The sequence below is a fragment of the Hippichthys cyanospilos genome, chromosome 6 (assembly GCF_059441005.1).
Source record: "Hippichthys cyanospilos isolate Australia breed blue-spotted pipefish chromosome 6, RoL_Hcya_1.0, whole genome shotgun sequence".
NCBI classification, from domain to species: domain Eukaryota; kingdom Metazoa; phylum Chordata; class Actinopteri; order Syngnathiformes; family Syngnathidae; genus Hippichthys; species Hippichthys cyanospilos.
Genome location: NC_142374.1, coordinates 19,169,953 through 19,185,142, shown reverse-complemented (window position 1 = coordinate 19,185,142; position 15,190 = coordinate 19,169,953). Strand labels below are relative to the sequence as shown.

Genomic DNA, 15,190 nt, shown 5'->3' with positions numbered 1-15,190 from the left:
TTTATTTATTTTGCGCATTTTATTCATTCACAATGCAATCAATGTTGCACAGAATTAGAATAAAGTATAACGATTAAAATTCGAATGTCCAACTCAAGGTTCGGGGGACACATTTGGCCCACCACATTCATTTGTCAAGAAGCATTTTAATATGAGATGGTAAACTCATGTGGTTGGTTAAAATTTTACACTATTTTCAATCAAACTCACTGTTTTTGATGCATGAAACACAGAATAAAACTCAATATTATGCTGCAAAAGTTTATTTTGTGTGTTTTAAAAATGGGAGAGCCAAGAACTACTGTAGAGGGTTAAAAAAAACATTGAAAAATAACAAAATAAAATTATGACCTCAAATTTTCGAGAAACCTCTATGTTCAATCAAACAAAAAAAAATGGCAGAGGAATAAGGCAGGTTTCCAAGTTATATCTACTGTAGGAACGCAAGTAGGTAACCAGGCTCGGCCTAGTTTGACATCACGTTCTACGCAAGTTGACTACATTTCCCAGCGTTCCCCGCTTTTGCTCGAGCTCATTGCTTGACCCACGGACTGATAGCAGCATCGAGTTTAAAACACGCACGCCGTGTTTGTTTTGCAGCAACGTCAGCTCGCCACTTGACGCATTTGGTTCGCGATGAGTTTAATCTCTAAATGTCTTACGGTTCAGCATCGATGACGACGACATGGAAATAACGCGAAGCAGACCGTCCTTGTACGGAGACATCGGTAAGGAGCTTATGACATGTTTACGACCGCTTATATATTGTACATACGCAACAAATAAAATACACATTCCAATACTCGATTTCCGTTTAATCGTGACAAACTAACGTTGAATTATTAAGGTCACAAATAAAATTGTAGTGTGTGAGACTCATGTTTAAGCTCTTTGGCTTTAAAATGGTAGTCAACTGTAGTTCATTGTATGGGATGCCAAAACCAAGGTTTGGGGGCCATTTGCGGTCCACCATCCATGTTTTAGAGGCCCGCTGCATTAACTAAAATAGGCATTTCTTGCAGTTAGCGAAGCTCGTTACAAAGCATCATCCGTTTTTCACAGGATTGCTACATTAACTAAACTAGACATTTCATGCAGCTAACAAAGCTCATTAAAAACAGTTTGAAAAAAGTTTGTATGGCCTCTTTTTGAATGATACAACTTAATTGTGAAATCACAGTGTTCCCGCACGGTTCTGTTATTGTGGCTCCACTCCATTGCAAACTTCCATTTATGAGCATACCTTTTTATTATTGCAGGTTAAAGTCCCTATTTTTCTTGAAGTTTTCTTCCTTTTAAATCGAATTAGTCCTCCAATATAGCAACATTGTACAATATGATTCGCATTGTTATAATTTTATTATCCTAAACAATCAAAATTTCCAAGAAGCATTCATTTTAGACTATTAAATTAATACTTCTCAATGTGTGATTATTTTCTTAATGGAAAAAAAAAACTTTGGATGTTGACATTTGCAGCTCACGGTCTGGGATTCTGGACAGAGCGGTCGGCGGTGCACGAGGCGGCGGCGCTTGGCCGAGTGGCAAAGCTGCAGCAGCTGATCCGCGAGGGAGCGGCCGTAAACGCCGTGGCCATCGACTCCATCACGCCTTTGCACGAGGCCTGCATCCAGGGACACGCGAGTTGCGTTGCGCTGCTACTGGCTGCCGGGGCGCAGGTCAGAACGCCCCCCTTCCGCTTTTGCTCTGGGTGAACCCGTGGCTTAATAAAATGAAAGCCAAAGGCTTGTCCAGTATTTTGAAGTTGATTACGGAAGCAATCATGACTTCATACTGCACAACGTGTTGTTGCATGAAAGGATGGATGCATTATAGTTTAATCAATACCTACTTTCAAAATCTGCAGCCCTAAAACAGTCCACACACCACCGCAAACAAATCTCATCTCATTCTCACGGCCTCAATCTTGTGAGACATCTCGTTTCTTTGAAATAATGTCTCGTCCCATTAGTAACAAATGATGTATCAACTCCGCAGGTGGACGCACGCAACATTGACGGCAGTACGCCGCTATGCGACGCCTGCGCGGCCGGCAGCCCGGAGTGCGTCAAGTTGCTGCTGGATTACGGCGCCGCCGTTAACCCGCCGCTCTTCACCTTTTCGCCGCTCCACGAGGCCTGCCTGCGAGGTGAGACGCCTGCACCGGCCTGCCACAAAAAGCGTTTTTTCCCGTGTCCAATGTAGGCATGGACTGATATTAGAGTCTAACGGTGTGATAACCATGTGTAAAAATATCACAGTGTCACAGTATTAAAGCCACTGCTCTACTTTTGTTCTTCAATTGAACACAATCTATTTGGACATATATTGTCTAATAGTGAATATTTGGACATAAACCTTCTTCTTGTTATTTAATTGTTCTTAATCAGACCTCCCTCTTATCCTCTATGCATGCCAAAAGGTGAATAAAAAAAAAATTGCCATGATTATTGTCAGAGTCGACTTGTTGAGTCAACTCTGCAAGCACTAGTGATAGTGTATCACTAGTCCACAGAAATCAGTATTATAGTCAATCAAATCAATCAAATTTTATTTATATAGCCCTAAATCACCGAAGTCTCAAAGGGCTTCACAGAATGAAAAGAGGTCGTACAAAGACATCTTTTCAGTATAAGGTACACAACAGTGATAGTAAAGGCTGTGGCTAGTCCGATTATTGTTTAACTGCGCCACATTTCCACAAGTTATCCACTGTGAGGTACACAAGACTTGGAAAACAATCCTCTAAAATAAGCTGATATATATTCAAAATAAAGTTGAATGTTATCACTGGTAACCCTTAAACTTATTCAGAAAGCAAGCTAGTTGACTAGCATTAGCATAAATATGTATTTTTGATGAGAAAAAAAGCCTTTTTGAAGTCCCGTTTTGAGAGCCATCTTGCAAGACCCCAAAACCGCGTGGAAGTCGTAGAATTACGACTTGATTTCGATTGGTAAAATTTCACCCAATCATCTGCCAGAGGTGGCGACACTGTCATAATCCTGTACATTTATTGGTTCAGACACGCAAACGTCTCATGTCCTACAGTGTGATGCTTTGGTCCAAAGGGGTTAAGACAAAGACCTTCTCCTGATCCTCCATGTAGGCCAACCTTGACATTTTAAGACCACAACAAACCATTAAAACGGCCCATGCCTTGTCTATTGTATTCCTGCCTCCAGGCAATTTGGATTGCGTGGAGCTGCTGATCCAGCACGGCGCCGCCATGGAAGCGCACGACTGCCACTACGGAACGCCGCTGCACGTCGCCTGTGCCAGCAAACATTACCATTGCGCCAAACTGCTCCTCAATGCTGGTCAGTCCACCATAAATGTCGTTTTTCATTTTTTGGTTCAAAGTATGTAATTTTTGTCTGCAATTTTTCCATGCGCCGTATTTTCCGCATCATACGCCACAATATATTATTAGATTTTGGGACTCAAGTGTACACATATGGCGCACCAAATTACTAAAACACACTGTAGATTCTTGAGGAAGTTAGAAGATTTTATTTGCGCCTTACTGCATGGAAAATACAGAATTTTCCCAAAATTTCGTCAGGGTTTTGCTGTATATTTTTTAGAATTTTTGCATTGTGGCTGACATTTGTTTGCTCGATATCATGTGAAGGTGCAAATGTAAATGCGGCCAAGCTGCATGAGACGGCTCTCCACCACGCAGCTAAAACGCGCCACGTGGACCTGATCGAGCTCCTGGTGGAGTTTGGCGCCGACCTGCACGCCCGAGACAACGCTGACAAGAAGGCCGTCCATTATGCGCCACTCGGATCGCCGGCGCATCTTTGTTTTCGCTTCTACGAGGGTACGTACTCACCCACGTAAAGATGTGCTATCTTGTGCACCTTTGCCATGACTTAAAGGGATAGTGTGTAGGATTTAGACAGTTTTTCATTACGGAGAGCAGGAGGTGCTGCAGAGGCCGCTTTTACCATTGTACGCAGCTATAACAAAGATGGCCGCCTCCCGAGAATTATTACCCCCCCTATGTAATATAATTTATTGATAATAGACCTATGATTATTTTTAAAACATACAGTTGTTCATTGAGAACACATTCATTTGCATGTTTTTTTTAAATTTACAATCATTTATTCCTTTTTAATGAAAAAACATCAAAATCTTACACACCTTCCCTTTAAGAGTGCTCACGTACAATTTTCTTTCAAGTTAGGATTCAGTAGATTTTTTTTTTGTTTGGCTTTGCTCAAATCCTAATGAATGTTTTTTTTTCATTTTTGTTGAACATATTGAAATGTCACATTAGCTCTTTCAAATATATATTATTCAAGTAATTTGCCATGTTTTTCCTTAGAATTGGTCGTGTTTTTGCCTTGATACTTTTTGTCAGATTTTTGCTTTAGCTTTAAGTTTTTTAAAATCCTTTTTATGTAATTTCAGGTGAGTCTCCTTTTTTAATGTTGGTGTAGGTTTTTATTTGAAATCTTTTTTTTATCCTTTGTGTTTCAGGATTTTTTTGTTGGGTTTTTAAACATTTTAATTAATTTAGGTCCCTCTGCTTAGGCTAATTGCTAATGCTAACAACTAGCTAGCATTCCAACTGTTGTTTATCCCTGTCGTTTGGTCATGCAGACACGCCACTAAGCCTCCAGCAGATGGCACGGGTGGCCCTGAGAAAAACCCTTGGCGGGAAGGCGCTCCATGTTTTCTCCCAGCTGAATTTGCCCAAGCGCATGGTCGCCTTTCTGTCGTACGCGCCGCCTCCCGTCTTCGACATATGACAAGTATTTTTTACTGCAACTGCTTGCCTCTGCTTAATCATGCCTCAATCGTGATCAGTCGTGAAACATTCATTTTCATATCTTCCTGGCTGAGTTGTACTAATGTTCCAAACATAGTAGAAAATTGATGAATTATGTCGTCTATAACGTAGCCCCTCTCATCGCAGCGCTAATGTTCTATACAATAATTCAAATCCGTGATATACAAATACCCTGTACAAATACTCGTGGTAATGTACTGGTTTCTTTTTAGTTTAACCAATGGCCTTTTTTTCCAAATTTATCTCACAATATACATAAGTAACCTCACCCAAAAAACGACATAATAAACTTTCTCACGTTCTTCACGCATAGAAAACAGCGTGAACGAGAATTTTGCATCCATCTTCAGCAATAAACTAAACGGGGTTTGAAACGCTTCTGTTTCACTCTTCTTTCAAATTTAGTAAAACATAAGAGTGTCGCCATCTAGTGGCGGATACCCAAAAGCTGGAAGCCTAACAAAAGTTACCTAACTACTCAAAAACGTTATAAAATAGGAAAACAGCCAATCTCGGAACGTGCGATGTCAGGGGTTTACTATACGTGTATGTATGCTGTAAATATGTACAATTGTAAAAAATACAAATGGTTCTACGGCTGTGATTTTTGTTTATTAAAAAAAAGCTGCTGCTACCTGATTGTTTTGGTCGTTCCTAAAGAGTTTTAAACTGGAAAAAAATGGAAGCAACGTTTGGCTCTCTTCCCTCTCAATTTATAACTTGTCCCTAAAAGACAGGGTATTTTTCTTGCTGCTGTAATGACTTTACAAATGCCATGCAATCAACTAATAGTCTTACATAACTAATATTTCAAACCAGAAAGTCTGAGAAAACACACGCAAAAGGAAAAAAAAAACTGACAAATAATATTGTTTGCATTCTATTTGAAGCGGTAACTCTGCCATTTGTGAGCAAATACAAGCCAGTCACACTCATCTCAAGAATAAACTAGCAGGATTTTATTTTCTGACAGCATTTCCTCAGATGCGACTACATTATAATAGAAAACATGAGTTTTCTATTTGTATGCACGCTTAAAAAATGCAAACCTGCTATCTAGAAAGTTGCAATGTTTTCAAATGTACATGAAAAATACTACATAGGACTCGTTTACAGACAAAGAAAACTAAATGATTCAATTGCACTTATTTGGTCCAAAATGTATGATTTGTTTACAAAAAATGAATCTACTTCATGTATGGCGACACGCACGGATACTTTTTCGTGAGGAAAATTTGTGTCTTGGATCAGCAATTGGGTTACAGAAGAGTCACAATGATTCAGGAGACAAAATAATTTCACAAAAAGTGTTTCCACGAGGTAGCGTACATTTTTGAAACGTGTGTAATTGTCTTGCCTCGCTATTTTACTGGCACGGATGAAAAATCATTAGATTTTTCCTCGTAAATTAACACTATTTTTTAGACCAACTAAGTGAAATAGAACAATTTCTTGCGGCATATTTTATCGGTTGCGAATCACTAGGTTAGAAAACATACAGTACATTTGAATACACAAAGACTCACTTCTGACAAACACGGACGGAAATGACTGGATTTTTTTTTTTTTAATTTCAGTTAAGATTGTTTTATGTTCAGTCTGCTACAAGCATGAAAAAAAAACCATGAAATCAGTGGTTAAGCCGTTCATTCATTCATTCCTTCACCTCTACACTCCCGTCTCTTTCCTGTTGATCCACGACCTTTGCGGCCTGAGCTGAGGTCCCGCCGCCGGACAGTTTTCGTCTCCGTCGTGGGCGGTGGGCGAGCGGCGCTTGGTCCCGGTGATGACGGCGCTGCGCTGCGCCATGGCGTCGCGCAGGCAGTTGAGCCACTGCTGCTTGTGGTAGACGTCATTGACCTGCAAGGTGTGCGACTGGCCGTGGGACGGGTCGCAAGAGCTCACGCGGAAAATGTTCTTAGCTGGCGAGAAAAAAGGGGGAGGGGGAAAAAAAAAGATAACCATTGAGAAAAAAGGCCATGAGGATCAAAGAAAATGATTAAAAAAGGCTGATAATAGAAATTCTTTTATTCATGAGATGAATTCTAAAGAACTAACCATAATTCCAAAAATATAGCATATTATATATGTACAATAAAAAAGACCATGTAAAAAAAACAAACAAAAAAAAACAAACATAAAAAGCAACTGATTACCGGTAAATTATACATAAATATAAAAGGAATGTAAAACTTGCAGCTCATTTCTTTTCTCTCAAAACAAAGCAAAAATAAATAAATCTGCCTAGAGAAAAGTTGTAAGAATAACAACGATAATAAAAATTATAATAATAGTACTTATATCCCCTCCCAGAAGGACAAAAAAACAAAACAAAAAACAAACAAAAAAAAAGTTGTACGGTCTGTTTGCTCAAATTGTGCAAAGCAGCAGAATATTTTTTCCTCCCATTTCCTGCAACGACCACAGCATTCTTCATTTGTCAGCAACGTACAAAGGAAAAAGAAAGAGGAAAAAAAAACAAAAAATAAGGGAATCAAAGAAAAAGTAAGGGAGTAAAAAAAGAAAGAAAAAGTCCAGAGAGAGGAAAGAAAAGAAATAATGAAGGAGGAAGAAAGAAAAATAAAGGAAAAGACGGAAGGGAAGAAATAAAGAAACAAAAAAGAAAAGAAGGACGGAAAGAAAGAAAAACAACAAAAATGACGGAAAGAAGGGAAGGAGAGAAGAAAGAATAAAAAAAAAAGAGAGGCTGGGGGCAGGTTGAGAGGAACATGTCTGACAGAAGACTGTTTGAGGGCACCTTTGTCGGCGTTGGTGAAGGCCCCCCTGAAGGAGCCGCCCATGCGGACCTCGCCGTCCTGCAGATCTTCAAGCGCCAGGTCCCGCACCCGGATGGGCTGCCTGTACACCTGGAAGCAGCTCCGCTCGTTGCGTGTCACCGGCCGGGTCAGGACCAGCAGCTCCGAGAACAGGAACACGTGCAGCCTCTGCCGAGATGACATCATCATCATGCTGATGTCCTTCAACGTACTTCCTCCGAGGAAGGTCAGTTTTTGCGTATGTGTGTGTGCGCTGACCAAGCCGCTCTTGTTCCTGAGCTCGCCGTGACACAGCAGGCTCCTGCAGCTGTCAATCAAAGGATCCCGCTGCTTGTGGTCCAGGTACTCCAGCTTGTCCACGTAGTACTGACACTCCGACTCGCCTTTCCTCACGTTGATGTCCGACAGAATCTCCTGGATGATCGTCACCTGCGGGTCAAATCAAATTAATTGAGAGGGGGAAACAAATAAATAAAATATAAAGAGGTCAAGAAAAGGATACAATGAAGTAATGTGACGTGATTTTGATTATTTTTGTGCAGTGTTGGCCTGTGTGTGAAGCCCTTTGAGACTACGTATTGTGATTTTAGGGCAAGATCTATTATCTTAGCTTTTGAAATGATTATTTAGAAATTAAAACTTGTAACTGGTCATTTTTAGACCAGTACTTATATTCACAGGAAAAATGGACCTTTCAGTTGAGCTTGAAATGTCAGAATGATGACAACACAGATTGAAAAAAACAAAACAAAAAAAAAAACTGATTTAAAATGTAGCATAATTTCATGCTTTGATCAAAAACGTTTCTTACATCTTTTATGATTTTTTTTGTTCTTAAATCAATTAAATTTTCAAATCTTAATGACGATGGAAAAAGATTGGCAGAAATAAGCTGACGTGCCAGCATCAAAATTACTCATAAAAATGTAACATGGAAAACCCCCCAAACATGTCCATTCCACGTAATTTTGTTTTAATTAATCTATCAAATGTACTCAAAATGTAGTCTAATTTTGGATTTATTTTTATCATGCACTTGTTTTTTTACTGTAATCTAAATTTGATTTTGTTATGTTCATGTGTTTGTGATGTTTTTCTTATTTTCTCAGTCTGAGCACTATGAAATCTTTTGTCATCAAAACAAAGCGCAGAAATCTGACAAGTAAAATATTTACTTTTTATTGTATTTCAGACACATTCTAATATTTACTTTTCTAATGTTTTTGAGCTGAATTAATACCTTGACTTTTTAGTTCTCCTAAAAAGACGCAAACACACGCACACCTATTTCCATTTGAGTGCAAGTTGTTTTCTTTTTTTGCAAACTTGGCAAATAATCTCAGGAAAAGCCTACCGCCCGCTCCAGGTTGGCGACATCCGGGTGCTCGGCGGGCGTGTGCCTCATGATCTCCCTTAGCAGCAGCGGGTACTTGACCAGTCGCGAGCGCGGGATGTCCAGGAAACTCCACAGGTCCAGCTTGCGGCTGAAGGGCGACTCCAGGCAGCGCTGCAGGAAGTCCTGCACCCGCCGGTCCTGCTTCTTCTGGTCCAGAAGCGCCTTGGCCGCCAGCTGATTGCTGCAGTAGTTCCGGTACGCGTTGAGACCCGGGAGCTGCGGTGCGACACCGCCATCACGTCACACTGTGATCACGCGCAAACGAAGAACCGGCCAGCTCGCCGTCACTCTTACCCAGTCGATCACAATTTGTCCGATCTGAGCCACCGTCCCGTCGGGGCTCGTTCCGTTGGTCAGCTTCATCAAAAGCTCTACAAAAAAAAATACAAACAAAATGGGCACACTCAAATAAAACTAGTTTGCATCTATATAAAGCTGTCATGAGCAGAGTTGTGTTTTCAATTTTCAGATGATCAAAATACTGTGATGGCTGGAGATGTGAGCGACAAGTTGTTTAGCGGATTTGACTTGTGAGCAAAAATTTGAGATGCAAATTACATTCGCAGGCTTATATTCTTGATCTTTGAAAAAACTGAATATGACTGCTGCTAAGTCAGTTCTAAAATGAGTGAGCAACACTGAGGAGAAATTGGCCTTTTGTGGCAACCTTGATCGTGCCAAACAGGTGAAAAAACATAAAAGTTCCAACTGACCCTCATGTAGAGGAATGTAGGCATCCAGATCGCCAAAGATGTGCGCCAGCTCTTCCTCCGTCATGATGGACAGCTTGAGCATGGGGTCGTGGTATGCCTGAGCCAAACGGCCATTGCACATTATTCATGTTATTAACTAGACTATAGTAAAATTCATGAATTTTTGGGCGTACTCAGACCTTTCGCGCAAGTTGGAGATCCTCGATGAGATCCTGTTCACCCCTGAAGAGCTCATAAATTGCCTGGAGAAGCAAAAGAAGAGAATTCATGTTATTTACTCTGAAAAATAGTTCCTTGAAATCCATCCGCCCATCAATTTTCTAGAGCCACTTATCCTCACAAGGGCAGAAGGCTTACTGGACTCAGCAGACTTTGGGCAGTAAGAGGGGGGCGGACAATTGCAGGACACACAGAGACAAACAAGCATTCACGCATTCAATCACACCTAAGGACAATTTAGTATGTCCAATACACCTGCCATGCATGTTTTTGGATTGTGGGAGGAAGCCGGAGTGCCCTGAGAGAACCCACGTGGGCACAGGGAGAGCATGCAAACTCCACACAGGAAGGCCGGCGCAAGGTTGATTTGAACTCGGGTCCCTGAACTGTGAGGCGGACGTGCTGACCCTTGCACCACTGATCCACCGTTCCTTGAAATGTGCACTTCAAATCCAAACAGCAAAAACAGAGCTCTACTTTTTGCACTTCAGTAAATGTCAGAATGTAAAGCTATCTAAAATGTATTTTTGGTCTCTTTGTAGTACAGATTTTCCCCGTGTGTGTAGTTGCGCAACCTATTCCCCGACTACTGTTTGTTGCCTACTTTTCAAGATTTATTTGAGACACCGAGTATAACCTACACTTAGTAAACATCCCGACAACACCAATGATGCAAAAAAAGCATCACCTCCTGTCTTTTGATTTCCTTGGAGGAGAAGGAGCTCTTCTGTTGACTGTCCAGCATCTCCGACCACAGTGTGCTGTTCCTGCGCTTGGTGGGCGTGGGACCCGCCACCCTGCTACCGCTGCGGAGAGACGTGCCCGGAGACTTGCTGTCCCCTCGCAGCGCCATGGACTGCAACACGCATGTTCAGTCAAGTCTCTAAAAGAGAGTCCTTGAACGACGCCCCCGCTCCAGTCCTTTACCTGGATGGTTTGCCCGAAACGTCGCACCGCTCCGTTTTTAGAAGGGGACATGAAGTTGACAAGAGATGACACCCTGGCCAGGGGTCGTCCTTTCTTGGATGTCGGCTCCTGACAAACACAACAATTTGTCCTCATGACACACAATCGAGGTGATGTTATAAGGAAAATGACTTTATTCTGTGTGAAGGTTAAAAAAGTGGGGGCATGAGGTTATAGATGAGTGTTTTTTAAATGGGTTACATGTTTATCTTGGGTTACTTGAAGACACTTCAGGGGTGCATGAAATGTTAATTAGCTTTCTATGTGTATTAGCAAATCACATTTAATCCTGTGACAGTAACAGTATATTCCTCTTTTCAAATAAGAGTAAATTAATTGGAACATGAAGCAAATGATTTCTAAATTACATTAACATGACTCCTTTGCAAAATGCTGTATGGCTTGATTGTGTTGAATTGTATATGGAAAAAACATTTTACACGGGGTACATCATTTTAAAAAAGCTTGAGAACCACTGTTGCAAAATGCATAAAGGCAACAAAAGTTTCCTGCGCTTTCTCTCACCTTGAGGTCAAAACTGGACAGGCTGACCGTGTCGTCTTCCTTTTCTTTGCGTTTTCGCTTCTGTCACGAAAACAATTTAGACGCACATTCAAAACACATTGCCAAATAGAGAAGATATTTTGCTTCATTTTAGACAGCTATTCTCACACTGGGATCGAAACACTTCAGCTAAAATATGTTAATTCTTTTTTTATTGGATGGATACATACATATTGGGACAAATAAACTGCTTATTGTACGTCTACCTAAATTAGCTTTTGGACGATTGAAAATTCAAATAAAATGATATGTCACATACATACAATATGACATCTCAGCATGAATAATGGTCTTAAAAAAGGATGAATATATCACAAAAGCCGTTTTATTTCAAAAAACAATTGTGTATTCTTGGTAGAATGTGGACCTAAATTAAAGAGAATATGATATGAAAAATAAGGGTATGATTTGAGAATAATACTGTAGAAATCCGTGGCATTTTCTTGTTCACGTGTTAAAAATGTGACATACCACTTTGACTTTAAAAACACAAATTTATTCCTGTCAGATAAATTAACCTGTCAGATTCAATTTTTATCACGACTATACATGTCTTTGTTTTTGTAAAGATTACAATTGCTTGGAAAAAACATTCTTTTTCTCATAACCCATAACTCTTTACTTTAAAGCGTTGTAATTCTAAATTTTTCTGAAAAAAGGGGACCCCCCCCCCCACATTTCTGCTGGGTATATGCACAGAACAGGTTGTAGATTTTGTTCAATTGTCATTATGACGATATTTGGAGAGATCTCAAGTTCAAAGTTCAAGAACTTCTGAGCTGACTTCGGTGATACACAGGTGATGCGATGCTCCTGGTGTTTTGTTTTCTCGTGTACTCACTAGACTGAAGTCCCAAGGAGTTCCCGGAGTGAGAAAGGTGAAGGAGCTTCCTCTCTGGAGTAGAGGTCTAAAAAGTAGGACATCAAAAAACATTATTACACAGTATGCACAAATGCAGTTTAATACATTCCATGAAATTATTAAATAAAATATTACTTAAAAAAGACTATAATGAATAAAACAGAAATAACTGTAGTAGCTATAATTTGTAAATTGTGTATGGATTGTGAGGCTGGGAATGACAAAGGGATTTGAACAATCTGCAGTGTATTTGCAAAGCGGCTGCACCCTGCTGATGAAGAAAAAAAAAAATGAAGCAGGGAACAAGCTCTTTATTGTGAGTTACAGTATGGTCTTAGTGCACAGTGGATGACACCCACGGGGTGTTCCTAAATCGTGTCCTACTTTTTTTTAACGAATTTAACTTTTCCATTTGTATTTTTTTATCAAAACAAATGCGATAAATCTTTGTGCAGTTTTTCAAAAATTATAGATAAGTGGAACATGTCATTTTAAAAGCATTATAAGTATTATTTCATACCAGTCTGGACAATAATTGCCTTAAAATATGTTTTTCCCCAGATAATAGAAACACAAACTACAATGTAATAGATTTCTCCTTTGCCAAAAGAGATAAATAAAAGATCTTCTGTTTACAGTCATGGTTTTAATGTAGGCAAAACAAGTAAAAAAAAACAAAAAAAAACATGTTTTTTTTCAAATTACAATCTCAACTGATGCATTCGTCGGCAAGCGGAAATTCACAGATTCTGAAAAATATCAAATTATAAGCATTTACTCATAGATTAAAACGAGGCAACGTATTAAAAGCTTTCACAAATGTGCTTAACAAGTAAGTAAACAAATATGAGAAAATAAACTTCAGATGGCTTTGATTTAAAAACGTTGGTGTAATTTAAACCGTGATGAAAAACTTGTGGATTCCAGGAGGTACTTGAACGCATCGTTTAGCAGTTCGCAAACAGACACTTAACGTAATAGTTTTGGAACTTGTCAAAAATCTCACTCATAAAAATGATATAAAACGCAAAATCATTCAGTTTAAAGTAGTTGGCGTACTTTTTGGAGTTATTTCTGCGGAGAGTTCTGGGCGAAGGCTCCGCGAGGTTGCTGACACTGGCGTTGGACAATCTCGAAGACGTCCGACGAAGCTTCTGCTTTTTCTCCGACGTCTGTGCTGCCTTTACTTCTTCACTTTCTTCCATTCTGCGGCAGACTTCTTTAGGTTTTAAAAATAAAACCTTGACGTCGTCAGAAATACGTAAATTGGTTGGAAAACAGTTGTGGATTTTAAAAGAATCATCAACAGACCCGTGACGTTAAAAACACAGCACGGCGGAAGTTTGAATATGGCGGATTATTAGAAATGGACCAATCAGAGAAGAGATCCAGGCAATGTCGCGTCGGACCAATCATTGAAAAGCTACCGGTTTTTGCTTATAGGCGAACAATACAAGTGGGAGGAGCCAATAGGCAAAGGCTTCAAAACTGTTCCCCTCATATACACCCGACGTGAAGTAACGGCTATACAGAATAAAGTACTATAATGTCCATGTATTCGATATTGAAGCATACCGAGTAAAGATGATGATCTTGTAAAAGTAGAATTCAATTGCTTTATTGACAAAGTTACAAAAAATACAGATTCCAAAATGTATAATACAAAAACAATCTTTTCAATTATTTTGATAACTTGGCACAACAAAAAGTACAAGGAAAGAATACAATTCAAAACAGAGGGAAATATAAGTCAAATATACACACTGAGAAGTAAAAAAACAAAAAATACTGTGGAAAAATATGTGAACACACTAACAAAAATATTCAATTTTATCATCACGCGTTCTACATGTTAATTTAGACGAGAACAAGACGAGAAGGGAAAAAATATTTATGCACCAAAGGTCTTCCAGTGTGTTGGATATCATTATATTAATATTGCGTGAGCAAACCCGCAGTTCTCAAATAACACCCATGTCTGACATTTAGCAGAAAATGCAGTCAAAGATTTTTTTCTTAGGACAAATAAAAAACCTAATAATGTGAAGTATGCATTACAAAAAGCGGAAATATTATATCCAGCTTTAAAAAACGAAGTATTATATCCAGCTAGTCATGTCGCCCTCAATTGCATTATTATTGCTTTTGTGTAATTACTTTTCAAATAACTTATTTTGAAATATTTAATCCAAATGGATTATTGGTTTTATTGCTAGCCAGAAAAAATAAAACAAATGACAACAACCAACCTCTCAGACAGCGATAAACAAAGACTCAAAAAAAGACTCAAATTGGCATTTGACTTCTTGCTCTGTCGTTAATTGTGTTCAAATAAAAGAGCACCATCTGCTGGAACAAGTGGAGCACTCTACATTTGTCTCTTCCATACATCTCGTATGACTTGAACGCATCACTTGGCCCCTACCTTCAATGCATGTAGAAAAAGGTGCATGTGCTCGTGTCTGAAGTTGAGAGTCCACCTCCCAGAACCCTGATTTCACATGGTGCTAGAGACTCCATAGAAACATCTAAGTCACCAAATGAAATCAGATTCTGAGTGCAGTCTTTGGGCTCAGTCGAAACACACAGATTACAAAGCATAAAGTTGTTGCTTTACAGTTGTGCGTTTGGGAGTATATCAAGCTTTACCCTGAGTCTATCTTTCCGCTTTTATGTGGACACTTTGTGGTCGTGCAACATCAAGGACAGATTTTCATCATGCATTCAGGTCAAGGACGAGTGGCTAAAGGTTGTTCTGACATGATTGATGCGTATGAATTATTACAGTGAATAGCGACAGGGGTAACGTAGAGGGAAGATGGCTGTGGGAGACAACATGATTAGCTAAGCAGTAGACAATGCAAATATCTGATTATAAAGGGGGTACTA

At 39.6% G+C, this 15,190-nt stretch overlaps 2 protein-coding genes across 3 annotated transcripts; one reads left to right on the top strand and one right to left on the bottom strand.

Annotated features, from left to right (window-relative positions):
* Window positions 1-522: 522 nt before the first annotated feature.
* On the top strand, window positions 523-5,438 carry LOC148422642 (ankyrin repeat and SOCS box protein 13-like). Its single transcript, XM_088418424.1, has 6 exons — window positions 523-728; window positions 1,480-1,679; window positions 1,999-2,149; window positions 3,186-3,320; window positions 3,635-3,826; window positions 4,615-5,438. Exons 1-6 carry the CDS (start codon window positions 686-688, stop codon window positions 4,761-4,763), a joined length of 870 nt encoding a protein of 289 aa, XP_088274550.1. The 5' UTR covers window positions 523-685; the 3' UTR covers window positions 4,764-5,438.
* Window positions 5,439-5,741: 303 nt separating this feature from the next.
* Window positions 5,742-13,625, bottom strand: LOC148422641 (neuroepithelial cell-transforming gene 1 protein-like). Of its 2 annotated transcripts, XM_088417115.1 has the most exons (12): window positions 13,361-13,625; window positions 12,281-12,347; window positions 11,401-11,460; window positions 10,837-10,944; window positions 10,598-10,765; window positions 9,870-9,932; window positions 9,691-9,787; window positions 9,272-9,348; window positions 8,936-9,193; window positions 7,840-8,010; window positions 7,563-7,749; window positions 5,742-6,726 (listed from the first exon to the last, which is right to left on the bottom strand). In XM_088417115.1, exons 1-12 carry the CDS (start codon window positions 13,504-13,506, stop codon window positions 6,473-6,475), a joined length of 1,656 nt encoding a protein of 551 aa, XP_088273241.1. In that variant the 5' UTR covers window positions 13,507-13,625; the 3' UTR covers window positions 5,742-6,472. The 2 variants fall into 2 exon arrangements, with proteins under 2 accessions (XP_088273241.1, XP_088273240.1); XM_088417114.1 differs by having other exon boundaries at window positions 7,563-8,010.
* Between the last annotated feature and the right edge of the window lie 1,565 nt (window positions 13,626-15,190).